Genomic DNA, 14,564 nt, shown 5'->3' with positions numbered 1-14,564 from the left:
GCCAACTTTTCCCTTCGTCATAATGCTAAAAATCATGCCCAGGGATGGAGATTTAGCATGCTAATCAGACATGCAATGTTTGAAAAAGCATAATCTCTAAGTGTGCAGGGACTGATAAATCCTCACCTTTACATGGTTAGACATCACCCTTTACCCCTCAAGCCTCTTTAAAACTTTCACTGACCTCTCCTCAGCAGCCATCCTGAGAACTCTTTGTGCTGTCACCCTCGTGCTCCAGCAGAAGCCCCAGTAAAGCCTTGCTTGGGACTCCTGCTTGGCCTCTGGTCAATTTCTACTGCTTAGTGAATCCAACCAAGTTTGGTAACAGTATGACTGAAGGTGGAGTCTTCTTCATGATAACAATTTATCTTCTCAGTAATTGCTCCCTCAAAGTACCATGTCCCATAACTCATGCCCCATGGCACATGAGATGAGGTAAGAGTCTGGCCGATAAATATGCCAGAACTTCAGCCATACCTGGCCATATCCACCACCATAAAGGGATCTGATGCAATTCAGATGGTAAGTCCTGAATGCTTCTTTACTAAAGCACTAGAGAAAATAAAAGTAAAGCTGTCTTATTTACTGAATTAGGACAAAGAGTACATGATTCACTGGGGGAAAATGGGTTTAAAAAAATAAAAGTAAACACTTGTGTCTAAAATGATATTTTCTTATATTTTAGTTATGTTGAGGGGAAAACTTGTTGATGAAATAAGCATAGATAATCATTTCTAAATGCTAGACATGTTAAAATAAATATTAAAACTCCCTTTGACCAAATAGGTGGCAACGTACGTATGAATCACTTAAAAGCCAAATCCTATATGGAGCTTTAGTGATTGAGGAACCAGGAAATATTGAATATTTTGCCAAACAGAGCCAGGGGAACTTTAAAGTCTGTAAATCTTTTAAAACTAAGAGGCCTCTGGTTATCTTTTTTTCCCCATATTTTTCTTTTCTAGTGTAGTTCTCTGATCTTTCTACTCTGTTGATGTATACTATTAGGTAAGGCTAGGATACAAGCTCACTACACCCGGTTTGTCCTAATCAATTGCACTTTGGAGGCCTGAGCTTGAAGTTGCTTACTTTGATGAGAGACAGGGCTACTTTCAGCATATATGGAAACATTTAGCCAGCTGTCCTGAGCCATTTGATACATTTTAGCCTCCCATTCTAGAGGGGTGTCTATACAGAGAAGATCCTTGGTCTCAAACTATTAATTACATCCAATCATACATTGAACAGGGCAATAGCTGGGACATGTGGAAGAACACTCAACCAGAAAAAAGATCAATCTGTTCTATTTTAACAACTGGAAAAACTAATTAGTGCTAATGAAAGTTTATTTATATACATTCTAAGATTGTTTCTGGGTGATTAATGTATCAACATGATTAAAAAGAACACTAGAACACTTCCAGCTGCACAACAATGTAAATTAAATATTTCTATTTACTTGGTAGACTATTCAGTAAGTGTTTGTTGCCACAAATCCAAGGAAATGCACCAGCGCCACATAACTAGAACATTTCATTACAGCTCCATGAACCCTTTGGGGTAGAAATATGAAGAATATGAAAGAGTGCGAACCACTTAGAGTCTCCTTAGATCTGATTGGCTTTGGTGCCATGCTCAGAATACACTAGTACCCAAACATTAAAAATTGTATGGTATATAGAATTTTGGTTAATAGAATTAGATTAAGGGGTCTAGTCCTATGGGAAACAGTTAATTCTTCAGAGAGAAGGGAGCGCTCTGGATGATAGCACAGCCAACCTCACAACAGGGTTTCAATAGGATTCTTGAGAGAATTAAGTCCCAATAGACCCATTACGTGTAATACATTAACTTGTGTTCTGTACATCTAAAATGGTACCAGATATGTTCCTTGGGAGAATTAAGAAATAGTCACACAATTTTTCTATAGGGCTTAATTCTCTTGGAAAACTCAGTTGAAAAAAATTCACCAGTCAACATATGGCCGTCCAGTGAGTCAGACTTTGAAAACTCATCCCTGCCCAAAGAACTGAAGTGTTGTTGGACCAAAAATAATCACAGGAACAATGAAACTTGTTCTAATATGCTTAGAAAACAGTTGAAGGAAGTGTTTTAAAGTCATCTTGTATAATTTATAAGTCCATACTGGAAGAAAGATTGGTATTAGGTATAAACATTGCCAGTTTAATACTGTTCCTTCATTTCTACGTCATCGTTTATACATTGCCAACCAGATAAAAGAAAGATAATTGTTAAGGAATTTAAATGTCCGAGTGTGACCTGCAGAATTGTTTTGTTCAGCCAGAAGTGAACTGTTGAACCAACTGCATGAAATATGTAGCTCCCCTTTTCCCTTCAACTTCTTCAGCACTGTCTCTGTGCAATCTACTGGCCCACGGTAGGTTTCATTAGTACGCTCAGCTTGGGAACCTTAGAATAATATGAAATGTAGGTTCTATGAAAATATTTAGGTTTGTTCTAATGGCGTGTCAGACTAAACCCCTTCTCTGTCAGTAGGAAAACACTGAGCAACTCTAAGAATCTGTCAAGGAATTATATGCGTTAATCACACCAACTAACATTATACTATTAACTAAAATACCCTATTACCATATTGTTGGCTGGAGGAAAGTGATGTGACTTAGTCTCACATATCATGTGTATCTTAGGGATGATATCATCCTAAGAACCAACAGGCTGAGGTTAATTGAGTCCAACTTCAGTTTATAGATCTCTGTCTTCAGTAAACTGAAATGGAAACATTTTATAAAACTGTTGGTTGTGAGAAATTTGAGACTTGGATTTATTTGGACTCAACCCCCCCCCCCAGATGTCCTAAAATTATTTTTGCTCGTAGAAGCACCATGCACTGAACAGATAGGAGTTGTTTGACGTACTAATTTCTCACTTACCAATAGTATATAATAGCTTCTTTAATTTTATCATTCAAAATTAGAAACTGCCTATTTATAGGCATAACAACTTATGTATTGAAGTCAGAGTTTTGGTATATATATCTAATATTTCTGATCATTACTTAATTCACAAAACTGGCACTTCTCATACACTGCGTTATAAATATAAATGCTGGCCTGAGTGGCCTTCTAACTTCTATATATTAAGTTTACAATAGATCTATAGTTCCATGCATGGTTGATAACTTTAGGTTTCTGAATTGTTTTGACATGGAATTTAATTGAAAACCAGATTCTTTGGAATTGGCACACCAAAGCTCGACCAAATCCCCATGTTTTTAGATTTCTTCTATCATTGCAGAAAATGTAGGGAAGTTGGGCAGTTGATAGTTAATATCCTAGGCAAGAAAGAGTGGCAAATTTAATAGGTGATTGTTAATAGAACATTTAAAAATGAAAGAAAATTAAAAGGAAGAAGCAAAAAGGATGACTAATGGTGGGATTTTCCCCAAGCATCCTGAGGACATGATAAATTGTTTTCAAACTATTGATTTGATAATAAACCAAATTATTATTATCCTTCCATATATGACCACTTCCCTTTAGGAGTAGCAAGTGAAATCTATTCAGATACCTAATAGGTCATTTCTTCAAATAATACAAATTCGGCAGATGCAAATTGTTTTTTGCACCAAGGAAGAAACTGCCAAGATATAAGTATAATGAGAATACAAGATACAGTGACTTCTTAGTTTTCTGAAACTTTGTAAAGCCATTGCTTCAGTCATACTTCATATCTCAGATCAATACAAGCAACTACCACAATAAAGAAGAGTTAACCTGTATTCTCATCATATCTCCGAAAAAAATTTTTTGATTCTGTAATGATATTTATTGGGGGCCATCTTTTATCAGTGTACGGTCTCTTTGAATTTATAAGACTTCCTTCATAATTATAAGTTCAGACACCAGCATCATTTTGGAAAAGACTCGAAATACTGCATTATGCTTGCTTAAGAACAGGTACTTTAAGTATAGGTATCGAACATTGAACCAAACTAGTTTTTTTTACTTTTATTTATAAATAAAAGTAAAAATAAGACCTATTTTATTTTGAAAATTATTAAAGTATTACGGTGAAACCATTTTTTATTACTTTTTTACATTTATAAAACCGAGGGTTTTTGAGCCGAAACATTTCCTTATCTCTGTCACTCACCGAGTACACATCGAGCGCACCCACAGCTCCCCTCCCTGCGCGCACACATTCCCACGCAGTTTTATAAAGTTATATCTTGAACACTCTATCCTCACCCCACACATCACATTGATTCATTTAAGTAATGAGAGGTGGAATTTATTTAAGTAATCGGTGTAATTCTAAATAGCATTAAAACATGAGTAGGTCTTGCCCTTTAAAGCACAATCTATGGTCCAGCAGCATCAAGCATCACCTGGGACATTGTTAGAAATACAAAATCTCAGACCACCCCCCAACACACACCCCAGACGTATAATTTAACAAACCCACCCTTTAACAAGACCCCCTAGGTGATTTTGTACGTACATTAAAGTTTGAGAAACACCGCTCTAGACTAGTGGTTCTCAAAGTGTAATCTCCAGACCAACTACTTCAGTATAACCTGAAAACCTGTTAAAAATTCAAATTTCCAGGGGTGCCTGGGTGGCACAGCGGTTAAGCGCCTGCCTTCGGCTCAGGGCGTGATCCCGGCGTTATGGGATCGAGCCCCACATCAGGCTCCTCCGCTATGAGCCTGCTTCTTCCTCTTCCACTCCCCCTGCTTGTGTTCCCTCTCTCGCTGGCTGTCTCTATCTCTGTCAAATAAATAAATAAAATCTTAAAAAAAAAAAATTCAAATTTCCAGACCCTACCTCAGACCTACACATCAGACTCTCTGGGGCTGGAGCCCAGCAATCTGTGTTTCATCAAGCCTTCCCGGTTGGGAACTGGTGGCCGCTGCTACCATTATCATTACGACATGCTCAGTGACAATGCTGTGTCTAAGAGTGATGACATTGACAACTGCAGGGCAGAAGCAAACAAAACCTTAAGAAAGGCGTTTAAGAACCTACCAGATTTGTATGTGCAAAGTTGTCTAAACTTATCTGTGGCCCTGTCCCAGTTGCTCACTAAACTCCAGCCACAAAACTCTTTCTAGCCGTAGGGCTTCAGGCTTCTTGCTTCCTCTTCCTCTTCCTCTTAGGCTGGCTAGCTCCTTCTTATTCTTTACAGCCCATCAAAAATGTCAGCTCCTTAGAGAAGCCCTCTCTGACTCATCCTACCTAAATTTGTTCTCTCTTTTCTGTGCGGGAACCTTGTTTCCCGCGTAAAATCACATCACAATGCCCAGTTATGGCCTTTACTTGTTAGCTTACTTGTTTACCATCTGTTTCTCCTACTAGACATTAAGTTCCATGAAGGGATCACTTCTGTCTTGACTACCATCTTCCTTAGTGCCTAAATATTTCTTCTGTATAATAGCCTTTAGTGAGTATTTCCTGAATAAATGACTAAATAGGAGATATAATGAAAAAGGTACCAGACTCAGATACCATTATTAATGTTGGTGCCACATAGACTAATTCTTTCTGTGATCATAGTGGGAAAAAAAATTGGTCTTTGCCACACTGAATCAAGAAAATAACTGAGCATAAGCTGCCCATAATGTTTCATAACTTTCAGCATTAGAAGTTCTCTAAATATCAAAGTATTTCTCCAAGGAGCCTAGAATTTTGTCATTTAAAAAGTATGTTATATAAGTAGAAGAACTTTCACCTAAAAAGGAATGAGACCAAAACACAAAATAAAAATGTTTAATTCCCTTTTGAATGTGTGTTGAATTCAATACAATTTGAGAAAGCATTTTTCTAAGCCAAAGGATCCAATGTTACATTTAGAAGGCAACTGACTGCAAAAAAATATACCATCTATGCTATACTTTATTTTTAAAAAGAAATTCAGGATTTTATTCTATGTTTACTATGTTGCAAAACAGCTCAGGACATCACAACAAAGTAATGGCACAATAAAAGAATTTTTGTTGTTGTTTTTTTCCTTTGTATTATCTTCATATACCAGTAAAAAATAAACTCTTTAATAAATAAATATATATATAATAAATATTTGCAAATTGAAAATGTATAAATAGGTCCATCCTTTTAAAAAAAATGTACCATCTTGGTGTGGCGTGTTCTGTAGTATGCGTTTCATCCAGGGTTTTTACATATAACTCCATAGCCTACGAAATCCTACAAGGTCCTCAGAATTTATGTAGCAATAATCTTGGCCAACGGTGTCAATTTATTTCTTCAACATGAAGTATCTATTTTTAATGTAACTTTTAAAGTAAACATAATCCAGAGAGGTGAGGTACCAGCAGCAAACCAGGTGGGTTCCCATTATCCACAGTTCAGCAGATTTTCAGCTTCAATCTACCAGCAAGTCTTGAACCAGTGTACCTAAGGGAACTTAATCCACTTATAAAGAGAGGTCTTGATCTACTTCAAGTCAAAATATGGTTTTTTTGTTTGTTCTCAATATTCTTTCCAAATTCAGCCACCCAGTAGAAAACTCCATAACATTCTGAGAAGACTCCTGGGTTATTATTTTACGATGCGAACTCAGACAAGAAAGAACGGTCGGCAGTTTGGCTCTTCAAGGAAGACACTATCATGCTTCAGCTGTACATCAGGATGTCCTTGTACAATTCGGGAACTCTCTCTGGATCCACTGGTCTAGGCAGGAAATGTGTGAATTTCTGATGTCTTTTGGACCTGGCACCATCTCTTGGAGTTCCGTCTTTGTTAAGTGCCACAAAATACCTACGGCCAGTGTCCCCATGTTTATATATGTTGGATGAATAGGTATTATACCAGTTCTCTTCAAATTGCTCCCTAAAGATGCATTCAGAAGTCAATTTCTCCTGTAAGAGAAAAGGTAACTACCATTAAAAAAATACCTTTGCAAGAGTTACCTTGTCTCATCTCTATATTTTTATTGCTTTACTTATAACAATATCCTTGTCAAAGAAGGAAAAAGGACGATTTTTTTTTTTTGCTTTGTTTTGTTTTAGTTCTTAAGTTATCTGGAATTCTTTCTTGCAGGTGACTAAACTTCCTAGTAGTTTAGTTCAAAGAACTTTAAATTAAATGTCTATCCTCAATTTTATTGTCAAATACATAATGAATATCCAGAACTTTCCCATGTTTCATTATATCTCCCTCCTACCACCATCCCCATCAAACAGGCCTTTGTTCCATTGTTAGATGCCCAAGTTTTATATAGCAAGTCTCTACATCATTTCAAAACATTTCAAGATCTTGCTAACATCCAAATTCCTAATTCAAAACGATCATTTCAAATCATATATCTTCCCTTAATGTATTTACTAATTGTTTGACGATACATTTCCCATCATTAACTTTTACCTAGAGATTACCATTAGGTAAATGTAGTAAAGACCCAATGATTTCTTGCCTTTTTAAGATGAACTGTATCTTATCCTTAGGAATAGACCACAGTTGCTTTTTGAATCATGGCTCTTTAATTATCCAGATATGGTCAAACTAATGTGGTTGCCATTTTCTGTTGTTGTTTACAATATCCTACGACTTCATTAACTCATTTCCTATATATGAAGGTCAGTAGCATACGTACTTAGCTTTGGAAGATGATTATGGGTAGAGAAAATTTACATTAAATAAATGTAAAGGTGAAAAGAATTTAACATAAGAAGAAAATGTCATTTTTCTGTGTCTCTGGTAGGAATGATCAAAATATAGAGGGAAAGAGAAAGACCAAGGATAATGGGCAGGCAGACTAGCAAGCTGAAAGCAATAAATGTTTGGGGCTTAAAAACTGAAATTGAGGGCGCCTGGGTGGCTCAGTCGGTTAAGCACCCAACTCTTGATTTCAGCTCAGGTCATGATCTCAGGGTCATGAGATGTCAGGGTCACAAGGGGCGTGGAGCCTGCTTAAGATTCTCTCTCTCTCACCCCTTCTGGCCCTCCCCCCCACCCCTCTTGAGCATGCACTCTCTCTCTCTAAAAAAAAACCCAAAAACTAAAATTGAGTTACTATACTACTGCTCAGACATATGGAAATTAATCAGGATACAGATATTTAATTTCTACATATGTGTATTTCATATATTTCTTCTGACATGCATTATTGGTAGATATTTGTTTATTGGCAAAATAGATAGTCATAATTTTAAGAATTACAATAATGTTTTTAAAATACGTACTGAGCCATAGAGTTCTCCTTTGTCATTCATTCCAAGGTAAAGACCACTGTCCACACCTCTAATACTGACCAGTCCCACTGCCACACTGATGAATTCCAGGATACCTACAATTAAAAAAAAAAAAAAAGACAAATAATGACATATTTATTAATGAACATGTGACTACTGAAAATCTTCCAAACAGTAGACCAATATTGCTAAATATAATAATGTAGGCAGAAGTCCTTTATAAGCTGAAAAGTGCTAATACAATAGTCTTATTATGATGATCTTCCCACTTTACAGATGAAAAAAAAAACCTAAAAAGAAAAGTTGTCCATCATGGTGTAATGTTAAAGGTATAAAACCTTAAACCAGACCGACTTGCATAACTTACTGGAAAATTTACAGTAACTTAAGATTTCATAGTAACTTACTGGCCAGTCTGTCTACACAAGTCCTTTACCTTCTGCGGGGTTCAGTTTCCTCATGTACAAAATGAGCAAAATGCCTCTTCCCAGGAGAATGATAAGAACTGACACATTTAGACATTCAACAAATGGAAGTTATTATTATCATAAATTAGTACATAATGGAGGTGTTCTTAGTTCTCCATGATTCCATTAGTTAATTATATATGTTCTATTAATTGTTTTGTTTGGTTTTGCTAACTATGAATCAAGTCCATCTTTTTCTCCCAGCAGCCAGTATACCTTATATGGGTACATTAGTGTTTTATAGTTTATAAAGGGCTTCTACTTGTATTTTTTATCTGGTCCTCAAAAAACAATTCCCTAAGATAGGTATAGAAGATATTATCACCCCCATTTTTACACACAAAGAAACTGAGGAACAAAAAAATTTATTGATTTGCCTAAGAATATGATAGTTGGAATTAGTAGAACTGAACTTGAACTCACACCTTCTGAGCCCTAATCCAGTGTTTCTACTCCAGGACAATACATTGGTTTTGAAACTTTACAGATTACACAGTACGCTGTTTCCTGTCACATGGTTCTTAAAAATAAATTTGATAGTTCAAAAAAGTAAAAGGACTTTATAATTCATTAAATGTGATGGTCAAACACTGAGATTTTAGTATGCAAGTAGATTTTGCTATCAATAACTTTCTAAAATTATTTTCATTTATCAATAGATAAACTAGTATCAAAAACTCTCCACTTAATACACTAATATACCATAGTAAAAGAAATAATGCTTCCTTTTGCATCACTCTTTTTCTTTGCACACACTAACCTTTGGAATAATTTCTTTGTCTTATTCTGTAGACTCTGTTGAAAAAATATATAGATGTACTTTCTATGCTTGAAACTGCTTCAATAGCTTTCTACCTTCACCCCTTTACTCCTTCCTAAGCTCTACAAACAGTATCCATGTGTACCATTTAGCCTGGTTCTTGTTCTTAAGTCATATCTTGATTTATTGTACAACTTCCTGCTTGGACATGTGATGTTCCCAAGGCCACGGGAAAGTCCAAAATCTGGATAACCCTTATACAGAGGGTTCTCTTCTGTCCAGAGCCTAATTCATTCTTTGGCAGAAACATAGATTCTTAAGGTCGAAACATAGATTCCGAAGAGCTCAAATGAGCTCTTTCAAACTATTAGTAGGTCATGTAGAATGCTAGTGCTATCAAGGATCTTATAGCAAGAATATACTACCAAATAGACTGTAAGTGGCTTGAAAGAGTCAGTGCCCTTAACTGAGAGCCAAAGGCAGAGAGAAGAGAAGATACAGCAGGAAAACACAGACTCCACAGGATAGCCATTGTAATGACGAACATAGAGGTGGGGAGTAAATGAAAATTAAACATACTGTCAAGCTCATTAGTGAGCGATTCCTGTTAGAAACAAAAATACAGAACCAAAACATGATCAGTAGAAGAAGAGATATTAATAGAATTTCATCCAGGATATACTTACAAATGTATAATTACTTGAAGTTGTATTGAATGTTAAATTCAAATGGAAAAGTATACTATGGCTTTAAGTATCTGATTTACATTAAGATGTTCTTGTCTTTTAAAAAACAGAAACTGATTAAATGATTAGGATATATAATAGAACCAATTTTCAAGTATAATAAAATATAAGTTTCAAAAAAATATTTCATTTCCATATTAACCAATTATATAACAGGTCCTATAAAGTACCCATTTCTTTTTTGCAAAACGAAATGGTAAACCACCTGTACTTTATTTCTCATTTTAAGATAATGCTGCTATCTTGTAAAAAATATGTAGTTGTAGAAACCACATATATTTTAGAACAATTGTATTCAATAGTTTCAACTTTATTAAGCAACATCTAAAACTTCATCCATAAGCACATTAATAATTTTGCAATGGCTCATAGAGATTGATGGGAAAAAGGTTATGTGTTTTTTGTGTTCCTCTTAAAGATTTTAGCCACACTTTTAAATTCTGATCCTTTTTCTCCTCAAGGAAATAGTATACCACGTAGTAATTTGTAATCACTTGATTCTTAAATGAGATTTGACAAGTCTTTCTTATTTATAATATGAGGTGGCAACTAAACTAATTCCTTAACAAAGAGTAGACATGAAAAACTTTCCTTAAGAAGTAATCACAGATTTTAGATAGATTTTCTAATGCCCAGTGTCCCATAAAAAGACTTGGAGGTACTTTGTCTTTCTGGTATCATTTTCAAAGCCAGCCTTTTTAAGAATCATAATAAACAGGTGAGTCAACCCACAATGCAACCACATCAGACAAATCTATGGAGAATAGGGGAGAATAAAGGAAAAGCCTTTAAAGGAATATGTTTGATCTCAGGTTAAACATTTTTTTAAAGTAATGATTCCATGTTTACATATTAGGTAAAATCTTCCTACTGTACTACTGTGTAGGAAAACTATTATAAATGTAGAGCAAACTCAGATAGGAAATTATTTTAACCTCACTGGGACCTTTTTGTTTAGCTTCTATTGATGTGGTTTTCAAATTTTAAATACAGGATTCTGAATTTTTCAGTTAATCATTCATGGGAAAATTAGTATAAACTATTAAACATATTACTCACTTTCACATCACAAATAGCCATTCTCAAGCTTTTTCAAAATTCTCACTTTGATGACACATAAACGAGTTTAAAACAAAAATAGCAAAATAATTTCATAATGAATAATTGAAGTGCTAGGAAAAGAAGGCAAATACAGAGAGAAGCATATGATGTTATACATGCTAAACATAAATTTTCTTCTCACCTATACTCCCTCCTAGTAATTATGATGTCTTAGCGATCCAAGGCCACTAGGATGCACTGTAATGCGTGGTAGAGGCTGTTCACATCTCCTTTAGGCTATCAGAACTAATCTGGGTTCTTTTCCCCTTGTGTAACAGTAGGTATTTTGTTTTGATATGTAGCCTCCCACCATAGAGTGATTTAAACCATCACAAAATCGGTTTAAGTCATATTTTTGCAAATACTAAATAATTGTGCAAAATTTTAGCAAAAAAATGTTCTAGAAGATGGTACAACATTTGTTTCTTAAGGAAATGATTTAAATACCAGGTTAATGAATGTTATCAAGTCTACACATAATCTCTTCCCATAGATTTGTATCTCTTCCTATAGTGTTATAAAAAGACACAATCTGAAAGAAGCAACTCGTGTCATGGGGGATGTACAGGTGAATCACAAGTGTCTTAAAGGTGTCCAAGACTATACTATGTATCACAAAGTGTGGGGGTCGGGAAGGGAGTCTGAGTATTACCTCAGCTTAATTTCTACCTGCTTTACCTTACCACATTTGTGTTTGTTTCTAAATCTTTCTAGTAGCTGGAGGATTTTTTTTTTTTCGATAATGAATGGAGTGCAGTAATTCTTAAAAGCAAGAAAACTGAGCCACCTGGTGTCAGCAAAGTTCTTTAGAATCAGAATCTCAGCCTCTTCAATTTAGAAACCGCTTTCTAAAAGTGACCCCAAGGTTGGCCACTAGGTCATGACACTCTTGACTCATAGTCAATGGGAATTTGGAAGAGATCAGGGAAGCTGCAAACATATGGGTTTTAAAAAGTTAATTTTCTAAGCCTTTAAGTGCTACCAAATGACCACCACATGCTCATTTCTGCATCTAGAGTTACAAATGCCCCTCAAACCGAGATTTACACTTCTCCTAAGTTTTAAATGAGTACTGCAAGTCAAAAAAGGAATGAGTATAAGAACATGGGGAAGAGGACAAGATAAGAGAGGGCCATTCAGAAACGAGATTCTCAAAGAATCCCTTAGTGCTAAGGAAGAGAAAGGAAGACAGATGTTGGGCCCTTTCACGTTGCTGCCGACAAGTAAATGGTATCTTTTTAAAAATGTAATAAATCTCTCCAGTAACATCCCAAGTATGATGATCAAAAATCCTTTGAGAATGCTACCGGGTTAACTCTAATATAATGAAAACTCCGGCAATGGGGTAAAAGATCCTGAGATGTTAGAATCTGAAAGCATCTTTAAATTATCACCTAATTTAACCCCATCATTGTACAGAAAAGAAGAATTAAGGCTCAGACTGTTGAAGGTACTTGCTGGTTACACAGCGCGTTAGGGAGTAATTAACAGTAGAAACCTTATGATTTCTCAATCTGGTGTCACAAGGATCATTCGTTTGTTTCTTTCTTTTAACTCCTTCTGTTCCCAGGCATTGCTGCAGGTATTCTGAAACACGTCTCTATGTGTTCCCACCCATATCCTCTTTCGCTTCCCCATTTCCTCTTACAGACGGCCAATGCTAAGATCTTTGCTTTCGCGTTTCACAATTTCTAAAGAGGAGCTTGGCTGAACGACTGGGCATGCTCAGTGGCCGGGTAGGCTTTTTTTTTTTTTTTTCTTTTTTTCCTTTTCTCGCCCAGATAGAACTTCAAGAGCTCAAAGAATTGCGTCCAGGTGAGCCTTCCAGTAGCGACGGTGCTCACTGAAAGTTAATCTGTTACCTCTTCGGGTAACATTTACGTAAATGCCCCCATCCTACACGAGAGCGACCCTCTGAACAGTAGCCGTGAATGCATTATTAACTGCATTGCTGTGGAGCATGTTTAAAGAAGCGGAAGGCTTCCGATTTTAATTTTTGTTAAGTAAATGGTACTGGAGGAAACTTGAGAGGAAGTAGGAGAAAATAATACAGAGCTTTAAAAGACAAAACAAAAACTGCCTGCGAGGTAAGAAGTGCAGGAAAAGATGATTCCGAGTCCGGTCTTGTCCCAGGCAGCAGAAAAGGGCAGGGCCGCAAGGTGCATGCGGAACACCCACCCTTTCTCCTCCCGCTCGCGTCTGGAGCCGCAGGCCTGCTAGAGACCGCCTCGGGAAGCGAGCAGGAAAAGCCCTCCCTGTCCCTGCCCTGGCCCGCGCTTCAGTCCCAGCCCGCACCTCGAACTAGACGGGTTCCGGGACCTCCCTCAGCACGGGGTGGAGAAGAGGAGCCGGGGGGCTGGGGGGCTGGGGTGCGGGTACGTACCGAAGAGGCTGTGGTCCTGCCGGGTGCCCTGCACGCTGCCGTCCGGCAAGATCTGCAGGTGGAAGCCCGTGCGGCAGTAGAGCTGCCGGCGGCGCAGGATGCCGTGCAAGTGCGCCAGCTCCGCAGCCCCAGGCCCGCCGCGGGCGCCCCGCTCTACCGCGCCCCTGCGCTCGCCCAGCAGAGGCGGCCGCTCTCCGGCAGGAGGCAGCAGGAAGTGCGAGCCCACCTGCTGGCCCAAGCCCTCCAGGCCGCCGAGGAAGCCCCCGACTTCGGCTAAGGGAGCCATAGAGGGGCCACAGGGAGAGGCGGAGGATCCGGGAAACAAAAGACCCCAGTCAAAAGTGTAGCGGGGATGGGGAAGTGAATGGAGAAAAAATATAGCAAAACAAGCGCAAAAAAGACCCGGTTACTCCTGTGAGGTCGCTGAGTGGACTTTGCACTGAGATAGCAGGGGAGTTTTCACTGTCTTGGAGCGATCTTCTCTCCTTGGGGAGGTGGGAGCCGGCTGCTGGCTTTGCAGGAACATCTATAAGCTGCCGCTGCCAATACCCGGCTGGGGCTGGGGGCTGAGGCTCCAACTCCGCAAACTGATCAGATCAGAGTCCTGTGTACATACACAGCGAGTATATATGCGGGTCCTCTTGACATATGCTAATCAAGTCCTTTCATGCGCACTGGGGAGGTTCTGTTTGAAATCTTAAACCGGCCTCCTCTCAACACGTTTTTGCTCTTCGGAAGTGACCAAAAGGGGCCCTTGACGGTTCTCTATCCATGCTGTCGCAAAAATTATTCCCACACTTGGCCAAAGCTAGCCAGCAACTTCGGGGAGGCGCAGCTAAGCCCCTCTTTGGGGTTGTCTTTGGGACAACCGTGATGCTGTTCAGCTACTGCTGTGCAACCGCCTTTGATGTGAGCT

General features: G+C 37.9%; 1 protein-coding gene across 1 annotated transcript; it reads right to left on the bottom strand.

The window, feature by feature from the left end:
* Positions 1-6,067: 6,067 nt before the first annotated feature.
* On the bottom strand, positions 6,068-13,934 carry FGF20 (fibroblast growth factor 20). Its single transcript, XM_008710935.2, has 3 exons — positions 13,649-13,934; positions 8,183-8,286; positions 6,068-6,859 (listed from the first exon to the last, which is right to left on the bottom strand). Exons 1-3 carry the CDS (start codon positions 13,932-13,934, stop codon positions 6,614-6,616), a joined length of 636 nt encoding a protein of 211 aa, XP_008709157.2. The 3' UTR covers positions 6,068-6,613.
* Between the last annotated feature and the right edge of the window lie 630 nt (positions 13,935-14,564).

The sequence above is a fragment of the Ursus maritimus genome, unplaced genomic scaffold (genome assembly GCF_017311325.1).
Source record: "Ursus maritimus isolate PB19 unplaced genomic scaffold, ASM1731132v1 scaffold_28, whole genome shotgun sequence".
NCBI lineage: Eukaryota > Metazoa > Chordata > Mammalia > Carnivora > Ursidae > Ursus > Ursus maritimus.
Note: the sequence above shows the minus strand (reverse complement) of the source record. Positions and strands in the feature narration are given on the sequence as shown.

What these genes read in the sequence shown, in the direction of transcription:
- FGF20 (XM_008710935.2), bottom strand. Translation starts at nt 13,934, where the DNA reads ATGGCTCCCTTAGCCGAAGTCGGGGGCTTCCTCGGCGGCCTGGAGGGC. An exon ending in GCAGGACCACAGCCTCTTCG is followed by an intron (nt 8,287 to 13,648) that starts GTACGTACCCGC and finishes TTTTAATTGTAG; the next exon opens with GTATCCTGGAATTCATCAGT. An exon ending in AAGGAGAACTCTATGGCTCA is followed by an intron (nt 6,860 to 8,182) that starts GTACGTATTTTA and finishes TTTCTCTTACAG; the next exon opens with GAGAAATTGACTTCTGAATG.